The following is a 21,294-nucleotide window of genomic DNA, read 5'->3' as shown; positions in this document are numbered from 1 at the left end:
ATGGGGTGATTTACTAAGGTTCCTCCCAGCCTGGGATTCTGAGATTCTAGAATTATTCTTTTGTATTAAGACTTTATTTCTGCCATGTTATCCAGATCAAAATGCAAAGATGTTAACCTTAGGGGCAACCAGTGAAAACTTTATACCTCAAAGTCTGCCATCAAGGATGAATTTTGCAGACTAGCTCTTTGGCCCTGAGAGCATGGGGTTCCAGAAGAGATGGTTAAAAATTGGAGCAGAAATTCCAGGGTCTTCTTTGTTGTTGTCTCCAACTCTTTGTGATGTCACGGACTGCAGCACACCAGGCTTCCGTGTCCTTCACTATCTCCTGGAGTTTCCTTAAACACATATCTATTGAGTGGGTGATGCTATTCAACCATCGCATCCTCTGTCACCGCCTTTTCCTCCTGCCTTCAGTCTTTGCCAGCATCAGTGTCTTTTCCAGTGAGTCGGCTCTTCACATCAGGTGGCCAAAGTATTGGAGCTTCAGCTCCAGCATCAGTCCTTCCAAAGAATATTCAGGACTGATTTCCTTTAAGACTGACTGGTTTGGTCTCCTTGCAGTCCAAGGGGCTCTCAAGAGTCTTCTCCAACACCACAGTTCAAAAACATCAATTCTTCGGCATTCAGCCTTCTTTATGGTCCAACTCTCACATCCACACATGACTACTGGAAAAACCACAGCTCTGACAATACAGACCTTTGTTGGCAAAGTAATGTCTCTGCTTTTTAACACGCTAAGTTGGTCATAGCTTTTATTCCAAGGAGCAAGCGTCTTTTAATTTTATGGCTGCAGTTGCCATCTGCAGTGATTCTGGAGCCCAAGAAAATAAAGTCTCTCACTGTTTCCATTGTTTCCCCATCTCTTTGCCATGAAGTGATGGGACTGGATGCCATGATCTTCATCTTTTGAACGTGGAGTTTTAAGCCAACTTTTTAACTTTCCTCTTTCACCTCCATCAAGAGGCTCTTTAGTTCTTCTTTGCTTTCTGCCATAAGGGTGTGTCATCTGCGTATCTGAGGTTACTGATATTTCTCCTGGCAATCTTGATTCCCTCTTGTGCTTGATTCAGCCCAGCATTTTGCCTGATGCACTATGCATAGAAGTTAAATAAGCAGGGTGACTGTATACAGCCTTGATTTACTCCTTTCCCGATTTGGAACCAGTCCAATATTCCATGTCCGATTCTAACTGTGGCTTCCTGACCTGCATACAGATTTCTCAGGAGGCAGGTAAGGTGGTCTGGTATTCCCATCTCTTTAAGAAGTTTCCAGTTTGTTGTGATCCACACAGTCAAAGGCATTAGTGTAGTTAATGAAGCACAAGTAGATATTTTTCTGGGATTCTTTTCTTCTTCTATGCTTCAATGGATGTTGGCAATTCTAACTCTGGTTCCTCTGCCTTTTCTAAATCCAGCTTGAACATCTGGAATTTCAAGAGCCTTCTTAGGGTACCACTAATCTGGGGCTTTGGTGATTGAAAGGGGCTGCAGTATCCAGAGGCAGCATGAAGCCATGGGATGGTTAGGAGAGAAAGAGAGGCAGGAAAGCGGAGGAAGAAGGGGGAGGAGGATGGGGAGAAGCAGGGAGGGAAGGAGGGGGAGGGACTGAAGCTGTGAGGACTGCCAGGATTCTGGCACTTTGGGTTGCTGTTACTCATAAGAAGAGCTCGGTCATGCCCTTCTGCCCCCCAGGGACGATGAAGTGACAACTTGCTCATCAGCCTTCACACCTGAGACCTTTGGACTGGAACACAGGGCTCAGGGTGCAAGGGAGAATCAGAAAACTGACAGCTCAGTAAGGATTGAGGTCATGACAAAGATGGCAGTAACTGACGATGATACTGGCAGCTACTGTTCCTGAGTGCCCACGTGCACTGGCGCTCCAAACCCATGACCCTGACCCTCACAACAATCCTTCCCTACAAGCCATGCAAGAGGCTCTCTGTTTACGGACGAGTTTATCAAGATCCCGAGAGGGTGGCTTTTCTGAGGCCATTTGTCTAGTACGTAGCAGAGTTCAGGGTCAGATCCTGGCCTCCATGGAATACTGTATTTTCCATGAAACCCTCCAACTCTGTGTCCACACACAACCAGACCTGGGCAGTGATCCTGAGGACCACTCCTGCCCAACAGTCCTTTGCTTGAGGTGGGTCCTTCTATGACTGACAGGACTGCAGGCTGATTTCCTGGGTTTGAGTTCAATCTTTTCATCTAGTTTCCTCCAGGTCCCCAGACCTCCTGACCCCAGGTCCGCATAGCCATCTTTCCTCGTGGATAACTGAACCCCTGCTGAGCTGTTTTTTTCAGATGTCGCTCAGACCCCCACCCTCAGTCAGCTGCTCTTGGCAAGGTCTGCTGCAGCGAGGGGCTGCTGGCGGCCGACCACCCTCACAACAGACCTGTCTGGGCGTCACAGAAGCGGCCCGTCCACCCCGTCTCGCAGAGGCACTCCCCGGAGCCTGTGATCCCGTCGTCGCACTGTCCATGGTCCGAGCAGCCACAAGCTGTAGAGCAAGTTGGAGTGTAGTCATTTAGCAGGGATCCGGGGTTGAAGTCCAATCTGCCAGCTCACTGGCCATGTGCTGGCTGTGTGCTCAGTGTGGGAGGCCCCATGCTTATCCACAGTCATTCATTCAAACTTACAAAAAATAAACATACTCAGTGGCTACCATGAGGCACAGGGTACCAGGCAATGAGGTTACAGTGGAAAACATAAGACACAAGGTCCCTATTCTCAGGGAGCTTACAGTCTAGGGGTAATGGGCTATTGAACATGTAATGATAAATATGTTGAGTGTTGTAAATTACGGAAGTAGAGGGTGTCATGAGGTACAGAATAGAACAGAAAGGGAAGGGAACCTTATCTGGGCCTCCTGACAGAAATCAATTTAAAAGTCAAAGCTGCAAGAAACATTCCTTCTGCTTCTGACCACCTCCAGCACCAACACCTTAGCCCAAGGCACCGCCATCTCCCACCTGGATTGGGGCAGTAGCGTCCCCAAAGCTGGCCCTTCTTTTGCTCCTGCTTTCCCGTGGTACTCTCTGCACAGGGCAGCTGGGGTGGCCCTTTCTGTTTAGGACACCCCTACCCTCCACAATCCTCCACCGGCTGCCACTGCAGTTGGATGAGACGCTGAAGATCTGTCTCTGGCCAAGCAGCCCCCATATCGTCTGGCCCCTGGCCACCTTCTGAGCCCATCTCTGCGTTCTCTCTCTCTCCTTTGCCCACTCTGCTCAGCTACCTCGGCCGCTTGGCTGGGCCTTGCATGCCGAAACTTGTCCTTCCTCAGGGCCTTCGCACTTGCCTCTCTTCCCAGAAAGTCATTCCTTCAGTCTGCACTGTCCCACAGAGCAGCCAGTCATCTGTGGCTATTTAAATGTAACATAATTAAAATTAGCAAAAATCAGTCCCTCAGTCACAGATTCTGTGTGCTCGATATCCACACATGGCTCGTGGCTTCCCCATGGCAGAGTTAGGCGGCATGTCCAGCATCACTGAAATCTGACTGGACAGAGCTATTATTGATAGCCCCACACCTGGCCCCCTCATCTCTGCTAGATCTCTACTCAAATATTTTGTGAGATGTTTTCTGGAGGAGTATTTCCTTTCTTTCTTGATCCCCTTCACCTGCTTCTTTCTCTTTGCACCTTTATGTCTACTTTTGTCTCTTCCCTTTGAGTGTAACTCCTTGAAAGCTGAGATGCTATCCCCTTCTCATACCCTGTACCCCTACAATTTAGGACTATTCCTGGCTTTAGGCTCTTTGTGCCTCAGCTTCTCCATCTGTTAAGGAGAGATAATAATAGCTCCCACTTCGAAGGCTTGTTGTGAGGATGAGATGCTACAACATACCTGCCTGGCACATGGCAGGCACTCCATACATGTGAGCTACTGATACTAGGAAAGACTCAGCATATACATGGTAGTCGAATGACTGAATGAACATTGGTTGGCTACAGCTTGCCTGGTTGGCTGCTGGGGATGTGAATTTCAATTTTATGGATGAGGCTCTTTCAGTGGATGGAAATTGGGAACATATCCAAGGAGGAAAAAATAGCAGGCAAATGGGAGGCTGGGAAAAAGAGGAAGGATGCTTCTAGGTCAGGTGGATGGCATGCCTCAGGGAAGGAGGCATGTCCAGCTGATGACAGGTGAAAACTCAGTGGAGGGGATGCCACGTACGCTGGCAGTCAGGCCCGAATCTCCCCGGCCAGCACAGCTCGCATGCTGTCCCGTTGAAGCCGCTGTTGCATTTACACTGTCTGCTGGGCGAGTACTGATCCAGGCAGACACCCCGGTTATTACACGGGGTATCTGGGCCTCCAGGGCAGGCTGGAAGAGATGAAACAGCAGTGACTGAACAGTCTCCCCAGGCCAAGAGCAGCTCAGTGCCTTTGTAAATGTGCTGCTAACCTGACCTCAGCTGTGGGTTCTGTCCTCCAGTAGTCTAGGAGGTCTGCTGTCCTGGGGACACATCCATATAGTGTCACTGGATGTTTAGGGTAAGCCACTGGCTGAGAGTTTAAATGTATCTGATAGGACTGGAAGGGTGATGTATTGAACTGTGTGCTGTATTTGGCGGTCAGGAGACCTGGATTTGGCAAAGAAACTGCCTGCCAATGCAGGAGACATCAGAGACGTGGATTTAATCCTGGGTCAGGATGATTCCCTGGAGGAGGAAATGGCAATGCATCCGAGTATTCTTGCCTGGAGAATCTCCAGGATGGGAGCCTGGTGTGCTACACAGTCCATGGGGTTGCAAAGAGTCGGACACATTCAAAGTGACTGAGCACACACGGGGACTTGGGGTTGCTGGTCTGGGCTGAATAATGAACTTGCTCTGAGCGTCAGTTCTCTAAACTCTAGAGGCTGGGGGTGATGCCCACTTGCCCTATTCCATGTTGTGACTATGAGGATCAAATGAGATACTGTAACTGGCAGTATTTATATTTGAAAATATAAAGCACTGAACAAACATATGGGATGGCACCGACTTTGGTGAATGGTCTATGCTTTAGTGATGGAGAAGGGAGTGAAGGTTGAATAATTGTGTAGACTCTCAGCCCAGAATTTTCTCAACTGGATCATGATAAATAAGTATGGTGGTGATTTAATTGCTAAGTCGAGTCCAACTCTTTGCAACCCCATGGACTGTAGCCTGTTTATGGGATTTCCCAGGCCAGAACACTGGAGTGGATTGCCATCTTCTCCCAGGGATCTTCCCCTATCCAGGGACTGAGCCCACATCTTTTATGTCTGTATTCAGGTCAGGAAGCAACAGTTAGAACTGGACATGGAGCAACAGACTGGCTCCAAATAGGAAAAGGAGTACGTCAAGGCTGTATATTGTCACCCTGCTTATTTAACTTCTATGCAGGGTACATCATGAGAAACCTGGGCTGGAGGAAGCACAAGCTGGAATCAAGATTGCCGGGAGAAATATCAATAACCTCAGATATGCAGATGACACCACCCTTATGGCAGAAAGTGAAGAGGAACTATAAAGCCTCTTGATGAAAGTGACAGAGGAGAGTGAAAAAGTTGGCTTAAAGCTCAACATTCAGAAAACTAAGATCATGGCATCTGGTCCCATCACTTCATGGCAAACAGATGGGGAAACAGTAGAAACAGTGACAGACTTTATTTTGGGGGGCTCCAAAACCACTGCACATAGTTGACTGCAGCCATGAAATTAAAAGACACTTGCTACTTGGAAGAAAAGTTATGACCAACCTAGACAGCATATTAAAAGCAGAGGCATTACTTTACCAACAAAGTTCCATCTAGTCAAAGCTATGGTGTTTCCAGTAGTCATGTATGGATGTGAGAGTTGGACTATAAAGAAAGCTGAGAGCCAAAGAATTGATGCTTTCAAACTGTGGTGTTGAAGAGGACTGTTGAGAGTCCCTTGGACTACAAGGAGATCCAACCATTCCATCCTAAAGGAAATCAGTCCTGAATATATTCAAAAGCAGAGACATTACCAACTAATGTCTGTCTAGTCAAGGCTATGGTTTTTCCTGTGGTCATGTATGGATGTGAAAGTTGGACTGTGAAGAAGGCTGAGCACTGAAGAATTGATGCTTTTGAACTGTGCTGTTGGAGAAGACTCTTGAGGGTCCCTTCGACTGCAAGGAGATCCAACCAGTCCATTCGGAAGGAGATCAACCCTGGGATTTCTTTGGAAGGAATAGTGCTAAAGCTGAAACTCCAGTACTTTGGCCACCTCATGCGAAGAGTTGACTCATTGGAAAAGACTCTGATGCTGGGAGGGATTAGGGGCAGGAGAAGAAGGGGACGACCAAGGATGAGATGGCTGGATGGCATCACGGACTCGACAGACGTGAGTCTGAGTGAACTCCGGGAGATGGTGATGGACAGGGAGGCCTGGTGTGCTGCGATTCATGGGGTCGCAGAGTTGGACACGACTGAGCGACTGAACTGAACTGAACTGACTTATTGGAAGGACTGATGTTGAAGCTGAAACTCCAATACATTGGCCACCTGATGTGAAGAACTGACTCATTGGAAAAGACCCTGATGCTGGGAAAGATTGAAGGCAGGAGGAGAAGGGGACGACAGAGGATGAGATGGCTGGATGGCATCACCGACTCAATGGACATGAGTTTGAGTGAACTCCTGGAGTTGGTGATGGACAGGCAGGCCTGGCGTGCTCCAGTCCATGGGGTCGCAAAGAGTCAAACATGACTGAGTGACTGAACTGAACTGAACTCTTATGTCTCTTGTATAACAGATGGATTCTTTACCACTGAGACACCAGGAAAGCCCATTGTACCGAAAATCATGGCTCCTGGAGACACAATGCGGGAACTTGGACTCGCTTCTTATCCAATGGGTACCTCCATTTTCTCATCTGTAAAATGGGGGTAACAATGGAAGCTGCCTCTTAGGGCTTGTGGAGAGGTTCAGATGTATTGCCATATATGGGAAATTGTTTTGTTCTTTGGTCATTAAGTTGACTGACTAGACTAGCCTGTCAGGCTTCTCTGTCCATGGGATTTCCCAGGCAAGAATACTGGAGTGGATTGCCATTTCCTTCTCCAGGGGATCGTCCTGACCCAGGGATCGAACCTGCGTCTCCTCCACTGGCAGGAAGATTCTTCACCACTGAGCCACCAGGGAAGCCCTGTATGGGGGGTAGCACTCAATACATGTGTTCATTTAAAACAGTGCACGGTGGACAGGAAGTTCCATGGCATTCGCCATGCTGTTGCTGCTGCATTATTAGCTAGAAGCGGTTTCAGGAGCCCTTTCCTGAAAGGGCGAGGCTAGGGAGGATGGGTGATGTTACATGTCTTATAACAGGGGAATTTTCGGGAAATAATGGCCCACACATACCACATTGATATAGCACCCTGCCGAGGTGGATGTCCTTAGATGCATTTAAACTAGTGCGCTTAATCAGTATCATAGACTGGAATCAGTACCATCTCAAAAATAAAATATAGGGTTTCTAGCACCATGCGAAATGTCTTATTCTATAACATTAAGGAAAAAACACATGATTTACAACCTTTGCACAGCAGAATCTCAACTCTGTAAAAACCAAATATGATAAGAAAAAAAAATGGAGAGGAAAGCTACACAACTCTTCAGAATAATTGCTTTTGGATCTTTTCTTAGTAGAATCATTAAGAACAATATATTCCCTTGCTCCCCCGCCCCCACCTTCCACTTTATACTTCTGGTACTTTCAAAGGGTCCACAGTGATTGTGCAATCATTTCAGAATCACAAGATAATAAGAGGCACTCTTACCCTGACAGTCTGGCCAGAAGTAGCCCTTGCAGCACTTGGGGAGCTGTATCACCAGAGTGCAAAGTTGTCTGCAGCCTTCCAGGTTCCTCTTGAAGGGCAAGTCGTACAGACACTTCCGCTTCTGGCCCTAAAGGAAGAGATCCAACCATCCCTTCACGTTCCATCCCTGTACTTGAGCTCTTGGGCTCTAGTCTGCCCCCTAGTGGAAGATCCTAGGTACTGCCCAAGTAGAAAATGGGCCTCAAATAGGCATGAGCCCTGTGCAGGGAATTCTTTTCTCAGGGGCATAGAGAGGCAGATGAATGGGGTAGGGGGCAGAGGTGGAGTCTACGAAAAAAAAATTTGCCCATTTTAAGACAAAGGACTTGGGGGCCTTTAGAGCTGTTTGCAAAAGACGAGTTTACCTGGGGAGAAAGTGGGGAAGATGTAGCTTTCTATCCAGAGAGAGGTCTGGCAAGCCCCCAAGATCATCAGTAGAGAGGGTGTACAGTTCATTTTTGTAGGGGTGTTTCTGTTAGAGGGGTTACTAGTAGGGTAGAAAGAGCTTGACTTTGGAGTAAGCGCTTAAACCAATATTTAACTAGTACTTACTATGTGCCAGGCTCTGTACCCACATTTGAAAACTTACTTTCCTAATAATCACACACAGAACTATTATTAGCTCCATTGTGCAGGGGCAAAAGCATATAGATTAAGTGACTTGTCAAAGATCACCCACTGGAATTTGACCCCATAACTGTGGACTCCGAATTTCATTGTCTTAACTATTACTCTTACATTGTATTTTAGGCTCTAAGCCTAGCTTTGCTTCTTATAGCTGTGTGGTCTTGGGCTGATTGCTTACCCTCTCTGAGACTCATTTGTCATAAATTGTAGTAATATATTTTCCTGTGTTATAATGGGAACAGAGGATAATGTCAAAACAAAGAGTTCAACACAGAGCCAGGGACATAAGCAGCAACCAACTAAAGGCAACTATTATTTTCATAATTAGCATTATTTTTGTAACTCCTTCTAGGTCTTTAATCTCATGACTCTTCTAGATTTTAAAAGTGGGCTGACAGTTTCCCTGGGCTCAGAATGTTTACACTCTCATCCCATTGGCCTGACTGTTGAAAGAAAGACATGAATTAGTTACACACAGTTATAACACACCCACAGACGCACACAGATGTGCACACACCCATACCTATAAGGACACTGGGGTCTAATAAAGAAACAAACCTATCACTCTCCAAACATTATCACTGTGCTCATAGTTACCTTTGGTTTAGTCCACTTGGGGCAACTGGGAGTAGAGATACAGTTTCCACAACTCCCCTAGAATGCAAGAAAAGAAACACTTAAAAATCCAGAATATTAGGAAACAAAGCAAATGCCCCTGGTTATTGCTATGATTATTTGACTAAGAACTTAATCTTGGTTAAGATTCAAGCTATGATTAAGAATATAAAAACAAATGCACTGTAATTTTGCCATAGAGAATTCTGAAGGTCTGTCTTGGATCTCAGCTCCTTGGTTTAGTTTTTTGAGGTGATAAGTTCCCTATCAGATGAAGGGGCACCAGGGCAGGGTCACACGGCACCCGGCACAGCAGCCATGGGGAATGTGGATACAAGTGTCAGTTTCCTTAGAGATCAGCTGCAAAATGTTTGCGAATCACATTCTTTGATCCTTAGTCTTCTAATCTATAAAATAGGGATACTAATTCTTGCTATTGATTTTCAGGGGATTTGTGAGGAAAAATGATTAACTGAAAAAAAAATGTGTGTGTATATACTTTGGAAGTTAAGAAGTTAACAACTATTTTTTCATCTCTTACTTTGGCTGATTGGTATTCTAGCAATCTAGGTATTTATCAAATGCCTATAAGTCACCTGGTATAGAAATCAACTGGTCACAGACTTTGCCATTTAAGTCACTTCATCTCTTTGAGACTCAATTTCCAAATTGACATAATGGAGTTGATGATCATTACTCCTATCGTTGGATAGGGGTAACATGGGCATTGAGCAGAACAGTAGGCTCAAAGGTCATACTCAATAAATGGTACTGGATGGATGAACGAGTGTGAAATGCACATGTGCCTCACACAGTGCAGGGCCCAGGACAGAGGCTCAATCAGCGTTAGTGCACGAACAAGTGAATGGAAGTATGGGCAGCATCTATTAGATATTAGAACCATATGACACGGCCATTTTTGTAGTCATACTCTGTCAAACATGGCAGTTTCACATGGTTTATCCTGGCAGAGGCTCAAAAACTGCTTGTTGAATGGATAAGTGAATGACTGAGTGGATGGGTGGGTTTGAAAATGACTGGCAGGACAGGGCATACTATTGGTCCCCAACAGCTGCTCACTTAATGGTGAGGGGATGAATGGGTGGGTGGATAAATGAGAATGGGCAAGGCCTGTACAGGACTGAATAGATGCTTGTTGATGGTGAATCTGAAAAGCCCTGTCCTGTGGCCTCCTGATCCCCTGGTTCCCATGTTCGCTGGGGACCAGCCCTCTGAGTCTTCACAGCAGGGTCCACGCTAGGTCACAAGGGCTGTTTGTTGGCCCAAGGGTCTCTTTCTACAGCAATGTTTCCAGGACTGACCGAGACATCGAAAGTGGTAAAAGTGTCGCAACGGCCCCCCAGGGTGGGGTCAATCAGTAGACAGTCGATACCATAGGCCACACCCAAGTCAAATAAGAGCTCCCGCTGCACAATTCTGCACGTTTGGCTGTTCAGGAAGAGGTCGCCCTGCGGGGAGAGAGAGAGGGTGAACAGTCAGTGATCCTCAGACTTCTCTTCTCAGGCCATGGAATGTGGCCAGAACCTACCAGAGTCAGAAAGAACTGATACGTATTGATATCAGCGTCTGCATCACAAATGCTCAGAATGTATTATTATTCCCAAGCACTGTTCTTTGTGCTTTACCTATGCAAGTTCCTTCAGTCCTCACAGCCACCCTACGATGTGGCTACTATTGCCTGTGTTCTCATTTACAGAGGAGGAAACTGAGGCAGTGAGTGGTTAGGCAACTCACCAAGGGCACACGTCCAGTAGGTGGTGGTGTAGATATTCATGCCCAGGATGGCAGTCTCAGCCCCCCACTCCTGGCCACTCAGCAATACTGCTCCACCAAAGTATAGATGGTAGTGGTGGGGGTGACAAGGTGGAGCAGATGTGGCCTGGCCCTGGCTCAGGATAAACTTGGCTGACACGGCCACTTCACAGGCAGTTACCCAGTTTTCTTATTTAGTGCCAGCACCTAGCAAAGCTCCAGCACCACTTCCTTTCCATACAGTGACAGGCTTTAACCTTATAATGACAGCAACTTCTTTTTCACATGCACTAGGAGAAGGCAATGGCACCCCACTCCAGTACTCTTGCCTGAAGAATCCCATGGACACAGGAGCCTGGTAGGCTGCAGTCCATGGGGTCACTAAGAGTCGGACACGACTGAACATCTTCACTTTCACTTTTCACTTTCATGCATTGGAGAAGGAAATGGCAACCCACTCCAGTGTTCTTGCCTGGAGAATCCCAGGGGTGGGGGAGCCTGGTGGGCTGCCGTCTATGGGGTCGCACAGAGTCAGACACGACTGAAGCGACTTAGCAGCAGCAGCAGGCATTGATGCTTTTGAATTGTACTGCTGGAGAAGATTCTTGAGAGTCCCTTGGACTACAAGGGGATCAAACCAGTTAATCCTAAAGGAAATCAACCGTGAACATTCATTAGAAGGACTGATGCTGAAGCTCTAATATTTTGGCCACCTGATGCAAAGAGCCAACTCATTGGAAATACCCTGATGCTGGGAAAGATTGAGGGCAGGAGAAGTGGGCAACAGAGGATGAGATGGTTGGATGGTATCACTGACACAATGAACATGAGTTTGAGCAAATTCTGGACATAGTGAAGGATAGAGGAGCCTAGCGTGCTGCAGTCCATGGGATCTCAAAGAGTCACACAACTTATTGACTGAACAAGAAGACATTGTCTAAATCATGCTCTAGATACATTATTTTGTTTAATTCTTGCAACAATCCTTGAGCATCCCTTCCTAAAGTCCACACAGCTAGTAAATTGATGGATATATTCCCCACCCCCACCCCTCAACAGGAAGCAAAATGCTTTTAGAAAGTTCCATGAAAAGAAAAAGACATCTCAGTAGTGTTTGATAGGACACACACAGTGTGATTCAGTGGGAAGAACACTAGAAAACTGTAGTTGAATCCCCGCACTTTCACTCTTGCACTATACGAGCCAGTCCCTAAACTTCACTGAGGTTTAGTTGTTTTCACCAGGTGGATAGGATTAGTGATTACATTGCATGTAAAGTTTAACTAAATGGTACTCTGAATACAAAGTGCTCTGAAAGCCTTACTAGCACTCAGGATGCTGCTAGGTCGCTTCAGTCATGTCTGACTCTGTGTACCCACAAGGCTCCCCTGTCCCTGGGATTCTCCAGGCAAGAACACTGGAGTGGGTTGCCATTTCCTTCTCCAATGCATGAAAGTGAAAAATGAAAGTGAAGTCGTTCAGTCATGTCCGACTCATAGTGGCTCCATGGACAGCAGCCTACCAGGCTCCTGGTCCATGGGATTTTCCAGGCAAGAGTACTGGAGTGGGGTGCCATCGCCTTCTCTGAGCACTCAGGATGAACAGTTGACATTCTTTTGATAAGTTCCCAGTTCCTATGGAGATAGTGTAGCTGATCTCAAGAGTATAAGTACATTGGGATAACTTTCCAGAAGTTGGGGTGTAAAGATGTTAACACTCTTTGGATTCAGGAACAAATTTAATGCCATTCCAATCCAATCATCAAGAGGGATTCTTGCTTGTCAGAAGATGTAAACAAAATGTTGTCTGAGACTTCTCTGAAGGCTCCCTGAAGGTAACCGACTCAGTTTGGAGGTAAATCACTTCTTCACTTTCCCCTGCTTAGAAAGTAAGTGTGATGGCTGGACCTCCAGCAGTCATGTTGGACCTTGAGGTGACTGTGAGGCTAGAAATACATGCTACAGAGCAGAAAGACAGAAGGAGCTCCCTCAGTGAGCTATCATACTAACTCTGGATTGGCTACTTGTAGTCTTTTTTTTTTTTTTAAAGAGAGCTAAACACTTATATATTTAAGCCACTGTCATTTTCCATTAAATATAAGATACAGGGTGTAGCTACTATTATCCCACCAAATCTACTTATCATGTGGAATTACAGGAAGGTAATATTGTCAGGAACTAGCCAAAGAAGGTGAAAATTGCAAATTTTCTCTCTGTTTGCTGATCTAGGTAGATATGGCCCAGAGCTGGCCCTGATGGCCAAGAGAGGGCTGGAGGGGAGGCTGCAGAGGGGCCAGGAAGGAAGGGAAAGCAATGACTGCGTTCTCTCTTGTTTCAGGGAGGTATCTCACACTGGAAAATAAATCTTCTGAAAAATCAACCAGAAGCTACTTTCTACAAGTGTAAGGGGGGCTCCCTGACACCTGGTGAGGGCTTGGGCTGGCCAGGACTTATCAGGGTTTTCATATTCACTTATTCAGGGGATATAGTCATGAAAGCACTGAGAGAAAGAACTTGCTACCAATGTGGGAAAAAATGAAACATCTCCTGGAAGTGGCAATGGTTGAGGCATGCATTCTCTGCCCCCGCCCCTGCTCTGGGTGACAATACTCACGATGTCACTGCCAGCTCCACACTTCACACTCAGCTCAGAACCTTGCAGGGTCTTCCAGGTAGCAGATCTGGGGAGATCCACTGCCAAGACCTGTAGGAGTGATGGGATCATATTAATACCCTGAATCTGCGTTGAAGAAGGAGCTTTGCTAACAAACCAAATTTAGATGCAAGATTTTTTTTTCTGAGTTCTAATAATTCCAGCTTCAAAATGACAGTAGACAGAATCAAAAGGAAGAATAAGTGTGGATTCTCTAAGAAGTTGGCCTTTTTTTCTGTAGGAAACTCTCCAGCTTGTTTCAGTCACCCTTCCTTCCCCTTCTGTGTTCAGGAGTCCATGGAAGATGCTGTGTTGCTGCACAAAGCCTGCGGCAGACCAGGGTTAGGGAAATTGCATTAGGGCTCCGTGATGGGTTGAATTGTGACCCCTCAAAAGTTTCACTGAAGCTAGGTCCCCATTACCTCAAAATGTGATCTTCCTTGGAAATGAGATCATTGCAGATGTAATTGGTTGAGATGAGGTCACATTAAAGTAGAGAGAGTGTTAGTCACTCAGTCGTGTCCGACTCTCTGCGGCCCCATGGACTGTAGCCTGCCAGGCTTCTATGTCCCTGGAATTCTCCAGGCAAGAATACTGGAGTGGGTAGCCATTCCCTTCTCCAGGGGATCTTCTTGATCCAGGGATCGAACCCAGATCTCCTGCATTACAGGCAGATTCTTTAATGTCTGAGCCACCAGGGAAGCCCATACCAGAGTAGTTGAGTTGAAGTCGCTCAGTTGTGTCTGACTCTTTGTGACCCCGTGGACTGTAGCCCACCAGGCTCCTCTGTCCAGGGGATTCTCCAGGCAAGAATACTGGAGTGGGTTGCCATTTCCTTCTCCAGGGGATCTTCCCGACCCAGGGATTGAACCCAGGTCTCCCGCATTGGAGGCAGACGCTTTAACCTCTGGGCCACCAGAGTAGAGTGGGCCCTTAATCCAAAAAGACTGGTGTCATCTTAAGAAGAAGAGAGAAGAGGAGAGTGCCATGTGAAGACACAGAAACACACGGGGAGAGGACAGCCAGCCACGTGACAACAGAAGCCGAGACTGGAGGGATGTAGCTACAAGCCTGGGGTGCCGAGGATGTCTGGACACCACCAGAAGCCAGGAAGAAGGCAGGCAACAGCCTCTCCCTTGGGAATTCCAGCAGAAACAACCTTGTCAACACCTTGATCTCAGACTTCCAGTCCCCAGAACTCCGAGGGGATTTATTTCTACTGTTTCAAGTCACCCAGTTTGCGGTCATTGGTTATGGCAGCCTAGGAAACTAACACAGGACCTACAAATTAACCCAAGTGAGGACAGCAGGCCCTCTTGGATTAGATGTCTTACTCCTCGGGGGAAACGGTCCTGGTGGAGGATTCAGAGGGACAGGGTTTCAGCAAGAGCTGCCATGTTCCTACAGAATCCTGCTCCCCTAATCGCAGTAGATCGGTACACGAGCCAACAACTGGTCGCAGCTGGATGAATCCGTCCTTTGCCTAGAAACTCTGGAACTGGGGGAGAAAGAGTCCCTCTGGGAGAAACTTGGGAACTGTCAAGAGACACTTTGCCTTGTGAACTAGGGAAGGGAGGGAGCTGGTCTGCAGTAGAAGAGGGGAAGGATGCATGGTGGGGGAGAAACAGAACCAGATGAGCTATACTCTTGTGGTCAGTTCCCCACAGCCAGCCAGAGGAGGACACAGCGGGGGCAGGGGATGCTCAGACCTCCCAACACCACGGGGGCTGAGAGGTCAAGACAGTTCCTGGATTTGATCACCTCGAGGGCAGCCTTGCCGTTCCCGTCTGTGTGAAAACAGAATACCTTGGCATCTCGGATCACATGGAACTTCAAGTACTCCTTCAGCTTGTCCTGGTTGTCTTGGTTGAACAGGAAATCCTGTTGTTCACGGGGCAGGGCTTGGAGAGCTTGGTCACTGGGCCAGAAAAGTGTGACTGGGGTGTGGATTGGGTTTGTGATGACACTCAGCAAGCCAGAGTCCTGAAACACAAGGAGTTGGTCAGGTGCGCCCCAAAGCCCAGCCAAGAAGCCCTGGCTCTGGAACCCAAGGGCCAGAGCAAAAGCCAGCCTGGGGCCCTCTCTGTGCCTGCCGCCATGGGGCTTCTCAGGCCTTTGGCTAGTTTAAGCGAGATTCAGCCTGAAACTAGAGGCCTTCTTCACACTCCTGTCATTCTGACTCTGATTTTCTTAGAAAGTAAAACAGAAAAGCCAATTCTGGGCTTAGTTAATAGGGAAACACACTTTAGCAAGACTCTTTTTTCGCCACTACTCTCGTCCAAACGTTTTAATTTCTGGAAGACCCACGTAGCACTTTCCCCATATTTCCTTTAAAAATGTGAAACCTATACAATTTTGAGATAGTTGTATATATTTAGAGGATTTCTAGATCACATAAACTCAAAAAAGAAATTGCCAGGTGACTGGCAAAGAATCATTCTGAGAATCTACATTTTTTCTTGTACATCATATACATTTTTCCTCGTAGTTTTCCCAAGACCCTATGAAGTGCATTGTGATTCCCTCTTTTTGAGACCCAGAGAGCCTTTTAACTTGCTATAAAAGCTTGTGTTCAAGCAGACCCAATGCCCAGGGGTGGGGGCACTAGAAGGTTTAGGGAGTGGGTGGGTGGGCAAAGATACTGGTCTGTAACACCACTGGAGAGTCTTATTATGAGCACCTTCCAATCTCCTTTTCTAAAAAGCTCCCCAGAGAGTCCAAGCCCCAGACCCCTCTGGAAATCGCTGGTCTGCACAGAGGTTTGCAGTCTGTGCTATGGGGACCCTAGGGTTCTTAGAGACCTCCTGAGACTGCTGGGGTAGGTGGTGGAGGAGGTCGTGGAAGAATCTGCTCCTTCCTGATTATTCTCTGAAATCTTTGAACAAGAAATTTCTCTACACAATTCGTGGGACTTGTCTCTGATGTCAGAAAAATGTGGTTTGAGATGTAATTTCTGCCTGTCTAATGGGCAGAGATTTCCCGTCTTTGCCTCTCAGCTTCCCCATCTCAGTAAAGGGGGTGCTCATTCCAGACATAAGCCCCTATTTTAGGAATGGGCACATCCTAATTCCTTTCCCTCCCTCTAGCCTCAAATACTTTAACTTCTAACTCAGCGAGGAAACATTTGGGGGATGGAGTGGCAAAGCATGACTGTATTCTCCAGAACATGAGACTTCCTTAAAACCCCACAGCAGCTGGCTAGTGCCGCAAACAAAAACTCTGTAACAGACAAAAAACCAAACCCCGTTAGGTAGGTTACACCCTCTGAGGCAACTTTTCTCCGAGGCTTTTACCTGAATCAAGTTGCTAAATTTGCCGTAGCCGTGGTTCATGGCCACTGTTGTAAGATTTTGCTGCAAAGATAGTAAGAATGGGAATGAAACTTTTATTCGTACAGTTCACAAAGCACTTTAACAAAAGCTCAACTGAATAAAATGAGGGGAAGATAACAGGAGGCTCTGTAGGTTGTACGCCTGCCTTTCCGTATCACAGGGGCTGGATGGCTACGCGCTACGTTTTCCCAGACTGCCCCGCAGCTAGAGTCCCACATGTGGTATGGGATCCTCCAAGCAGAAGTGCTTGTGCAAAACTTATAGGCAGAAAGACACGACACGAGGAGGTGGTGGCTGCTAGCAGGGCTATTAGATCTTCTGATGGTCACAGGGCTGGAGGCATGTGGTATGCAGACTCTTGTCTCCTAGTGATGGGGCCGGAGACAGAGGGCACGGGCAGAGCTGGTTCTGAACGGCCCTGTGGGGGAGTCAGGTGTCCTCCCTTCACAAGTGCCCCGGCTACTTTGTCCCCAGCTGTGTAGTGTCTGAATTAGGCTCTCTTGCTTTCCAAGAGATTTGGTGATATACTTAACATCCTTAGAAACTCCTTTTTATTTAAATGAGATACAGTGGATTCGGCTGTCTGCAATGAGAACCCAACACTAAAAAGTAACGAAAAAGTTGAAAGTGTCTTTTCTGTCCATTGAGAAGATGTTTACTTCCCTGGTGGCTCAGACGGTAAAGCGTCTCTCTACAATGCGGGAGACCTGGGTTCGATCCCTGGGTTGGGAAGATTCCCTGGAGAAGGAAATGGCAACCCACTCCAGCACTCTTGCCTGGAGAATCCCATGAACGGAGGAGCTTCGTGCAGGCCACTGTCCATGGGGTCACAAAGAGTCAGGCATGACTGAGCGACTTCACTTTCACTTTCTTAGTTTTAATGGTATCTGTCCGTCTATCTGTCTGCCTACCTATGTGCCTATCTACCTGTGGCTCATCTATCTATCATCTCTCTCATCATCGTTATCACCCATCTATGTAATTTCTCCATCTTCCAAATCTATGCACAACCTGCCCTTGTGGAAACTAAGGAATAATTTACAAAATCCATTCAACTATTTTAAATAGTCTTTCACCTATTTACTTCTTACTAGGAATAGTACTGTGAAGAAAGCTAAGAGCCAAAGAATTGATGCTTTTGAACTGTGGTGTTGGAGAAGACTCTTGAGAGTCCCTTGGACTGCAGGGAGATCCAACCACTCCATTCTGAAGGAGATCAGCCCTGGGATTTCTTTGGAAGGAATGATGCTGAAGCTGAAACTCCAGTACTTTGGCCACCTCATGAGAACAGTTGACTCATTGGAAAAGACTTTGATGCTGGGAGGGATTGGGGGCAGGAGGAGAAGGGGATGACAGAGGATGAGATGGCTGGATGGCATCACTGACTCGATGGACATGAGTCTGAGTGAACTCCAGGAGTTGGTGATGGACAGGGAGGCCCGGCGTGCTGCGATTCATGGGGTCGCAAAGAGTCGGACACGACTGAGTGACTGAACTGAACTGAAGAATAGTATTTCTTATGGGCTTCTCAGGTGACTCTACTGGTAAAGAACCTGCCTGCCAATGCAGGAGACATAAAAGACTCAGGCTCGATTCCTGGTTTGAGAAGATCCCCTGGAGGAGGGTATGGCAACCCACTCCAGAATTCTTGCCTGGAGAATCCCATGGACAGAGGAGCCTGGCGGGCTACAGTTCATAGGGTTGCAAAGAGTCGGATATGACTGAAGCGACTTAGCATGCACGCAAGAACAGTATTAATGAGGTTTTGTTTTTCTTGGGGGGTAGCGTGACATGTGGCTTGTGGGATCTTATTTCTCTGACTAGGGATCGAAGCCAGCATCTCCTTCTGTGAAAGTGCAGAGTCTTAACCACTAAACTGCCAAGGAAGCCCCAGTGAGGTTTTTAATAGTAACTTGAGACTGAAGCAGCAAAATTTAACTGTCTTGAACAATGCCTCAAAAGCAGAATTGAGATAATAAATTACATCTTATGAGTCACTCCATGCTGAGAATCTGACAATGAGTTCACCCACCAGAATTGTTCCAGAGGCATCTCTAGGAGTGATAAGCAAGTTTTGGGGAGACAGCAGTTTATCTATGACGTGGATGATTCCGTTTGTACAGATGATATCACTGGATATGATCCTGGCTTTATTATTTATCAACACCATGTCCTGAAATCAACCAAAAAAGAAAAAAGAGGAAATGAGCACAAAGAGAAATAGACACAAAATCACTTCTTGCAAAATATTCTGTGAACATATTAAACCATCATGACAGTGAATGTTCAAGCAGAGCTGTGAGCAAAATCTGAAGATCCAAATTACTTAAGCATATATCAAGAATATAGTTTTCACCTGGAGAAGTTAATAGCAAATAATCTCCAGTACTTTGGCCACCTGATGCGAAGAGCCAACTCATTGGAAAAGACCATGATGCTGGGAAAGATGGAGAGCAGGAAGAGAAGTGGGTGATAGGATGAGATGGTTGGATGGCATCACCGACTCAATGGACATGAGTCTGAGCAAACTCTGGGAGACAGTGAAGGACAGGGAAGCCTGGCATACTGCAATCCACGGGGTTGCAAAGAGTCACACACAACTCAGCGACTGAATAATTAACCAAAACAGTTATTTCACTGTGATTCTCCAATATGAAATAATAAGCTGATCAAAATTGGCTTCTCTTTCAGATGTCTTCCCTAGCAACCCCTCTTCTGACCCCACCACATACTTTTTCCCTTTGTCATGAATTCCACAGTCACCATGTGTTTCTTTTTGTGGTGAGGGAAGGCATCAGTATGGTCAAGGATTTGAACAAAAGCTTTCATCCCTCCCCAGCTACTGCTGAAAGCAGTTCTCTTGACCACCTGAAGCTGCCTTGCCTCTGAGTTTCAATTCCAGCTCTAATATTAATATTTACTTGGTGTGTGACCTTGGAAAAGCTACTTAACCTGAGTTCAGTTTCCTAATTTTTAAATTGAGGAAAATAATAATATCTACATTATGGGATTCTGAGGATTAAATCAGTTAGTACATATCCCCAGTGGCTCAGGGATAAAGAATCTGTCTGCAGTGCAGGAGTCATAGGAGACACAGGTTTGATTCTTGGGTGGGAAGATCCCCTGGAGGAGGGCATGGCAACCCACTCCAGTATTGTTGCCTGGAAAATCGCATGGACAGAGGAGTCTGGCAGGCTACAGTCCATGTGTCTCAAAGAGTCGGACACGACTGAAGTGACTTAGCATACACACATCAGACAATTAGGATAGTAGCTGGCATAGAGCAGTCATTCCCACATGCGTTAGTTGTTATTATTATTATTACTCTTATTGCTCTAAGGAAGAGGAAGGAGAGAGGGCCCAAGGAAAATGAGCACCTTCCTGAAGTGGCTTCTCCTACCTGAGACACGGAGATGACAAGTGACTCCCCTTGGAGAGAAGTAGCATTTGGGGTCAATTTCAGGTTTTCCAGAAGCAGCTGGTGGCAGGCGATCACGTGATACCGAAGAATCTGGGGCATCAGGCCCCCTTTGTCCCAGTCCTTAATCTGCAATAGATCCGAGGGTTCCAGCCAGAGCTAGCAGCCCTCTGGCTGGAAATATTCAATAAATGCTTTCTACATTATTACATATTAATGGATAATCCAGCATGAAGAGTCCAAGTGAATGTTAGACAGTAAAGCCTCTGATAAATTCTGCAAGAAAAGAACCTATTTATATCCCATTAATCTAGCATTCCTTTTTTTTTGGAGGGGTATCTATCAGGGTTTAAATTATTTAAGAATGGTTGGTCTTTCCCAATCGCCTACCCTATTTAGGGATGTCCTCTAGAAGTCTCTGCTAGTGGTGACCCCAAATCCACTTGAATGCTTCTCCTGATGGGGGTTCCCACACTGACAGGCAACCCCTTTCATTGCTGGTCTCCTCCAGCTGATTCTAAATCTCCTGTTTAGAAATGTCTTTCGTGTTGGTTCCAGGGTAATGCCCAAAGATTGTGTTCCAGTCCCAAAGCTCTTCTACCTACCTGCCTCTAGCTTCATGCTTACCTGGGATTCCTCATCAAAGGCTGCAGATAAAGGTGCCAGGACAGTGAAGGGGCCAGGGCCAATCAGGTCTCGCACAGAATGTTCCTGTGGGGAAGGCAAGTGGGGGCCACATGCCATGTATTGGGTGGGCCAAAAAGTTCATTCAAGCTTTTTTGTACCGTCGTATGGAAAAACCCAAATGAACTTTTCAGCCAACCCAATACCTAACATAAGTAAAGGCAGGGGCTCAGACAAATAAAAGAGAGAGAGTACACGATGGCAGAGAGGAGAGAAAAACTGAATGGGGAGACTTGTGTTTCATTTAGCCTTAGATTCAGAATCACCCACTTCCTTAGACATGGAAATAATGTTCATTTTTATCTGGTTGTAGAATGACATACGTTTATTGGTATGAAAGATTTGAAAATATAGTATAAAAAAGAAAATAACT

General features: G+C 46.5%; 1 protein-coding gene across 3 annotated transcripts in view; it reads right to left on the bottom strand.

Annotated features, from left to right (window-relative positions):
• The window catches only part of STAB2 (stabilin 2), a 171,186-nt gene that overhangs the window by 24,261 nt on the left and 125,631 nt on the right, over positions 1-21,294 (bottom strand). For all 3 annotated transcript variants that reach the window (XM_060413136.1, XM_060413137.1, XM_012174923.4), the window contains exons 47-57: positions 20,865-20,948; positions 20,220-20,366; positions 18,852-18,992; positions 16,781-16,840; positions 15,294-15,470; positions 13,449-13,538; positions 10,385-10,531; positions 9,045-9,101; positions 7,782-7,908; positions 4,186-4,335; positions 2,402-2,506 (exon numbers count right to left, since the gene is read on the bottom strand). In XM_060413136.1, the coding sequence (XP_060269119.1) occupies positions 2,402-2,506; positions 4,186-4,335; positions 7,782-7,908; positions 9,045-9,101; positions 10,385-10,531; positions 13,449-13,538; positions 15,294-15,470; positions 16,781-16,840; positions 18,852-18,992; positions 20,220-20,366; positions 20,865-20,948 (1,285 nt within the window). The remainder of the gene's footprint in view (positions 1-2,401; positions 2,507-4,185; positions 4,336-7,781; positions 7,909-9,044; positions 9,102-10,384; positions 10,532-13,448; positions 13,539-15,293; positions 15,471-16,780; positions 16,841-18,851; positions 18,993-20,219; positions 20,367-20,864; positions 20,949-21,294) is intronic.

Source organism: Ovis aries, chromosome 3, assembly GCF_016772045.2.
Source record: "Ovis aries strain OAR_USU_Benz2616 breed Rambouillet chromosome 3, ARS-UI_Ramb_v3.0, whole genome shotgun sequence".
Taxonomy (NCBI): domain Eukaryota; kingdom Metazoa; phylum Chordata; class Mammalia; order Artiodactyla; family Bovidae; genus Ovis; species Ovis aries.
This window is presented reverse-complemented; position numbering and strand designations above follow the sequence as displayed.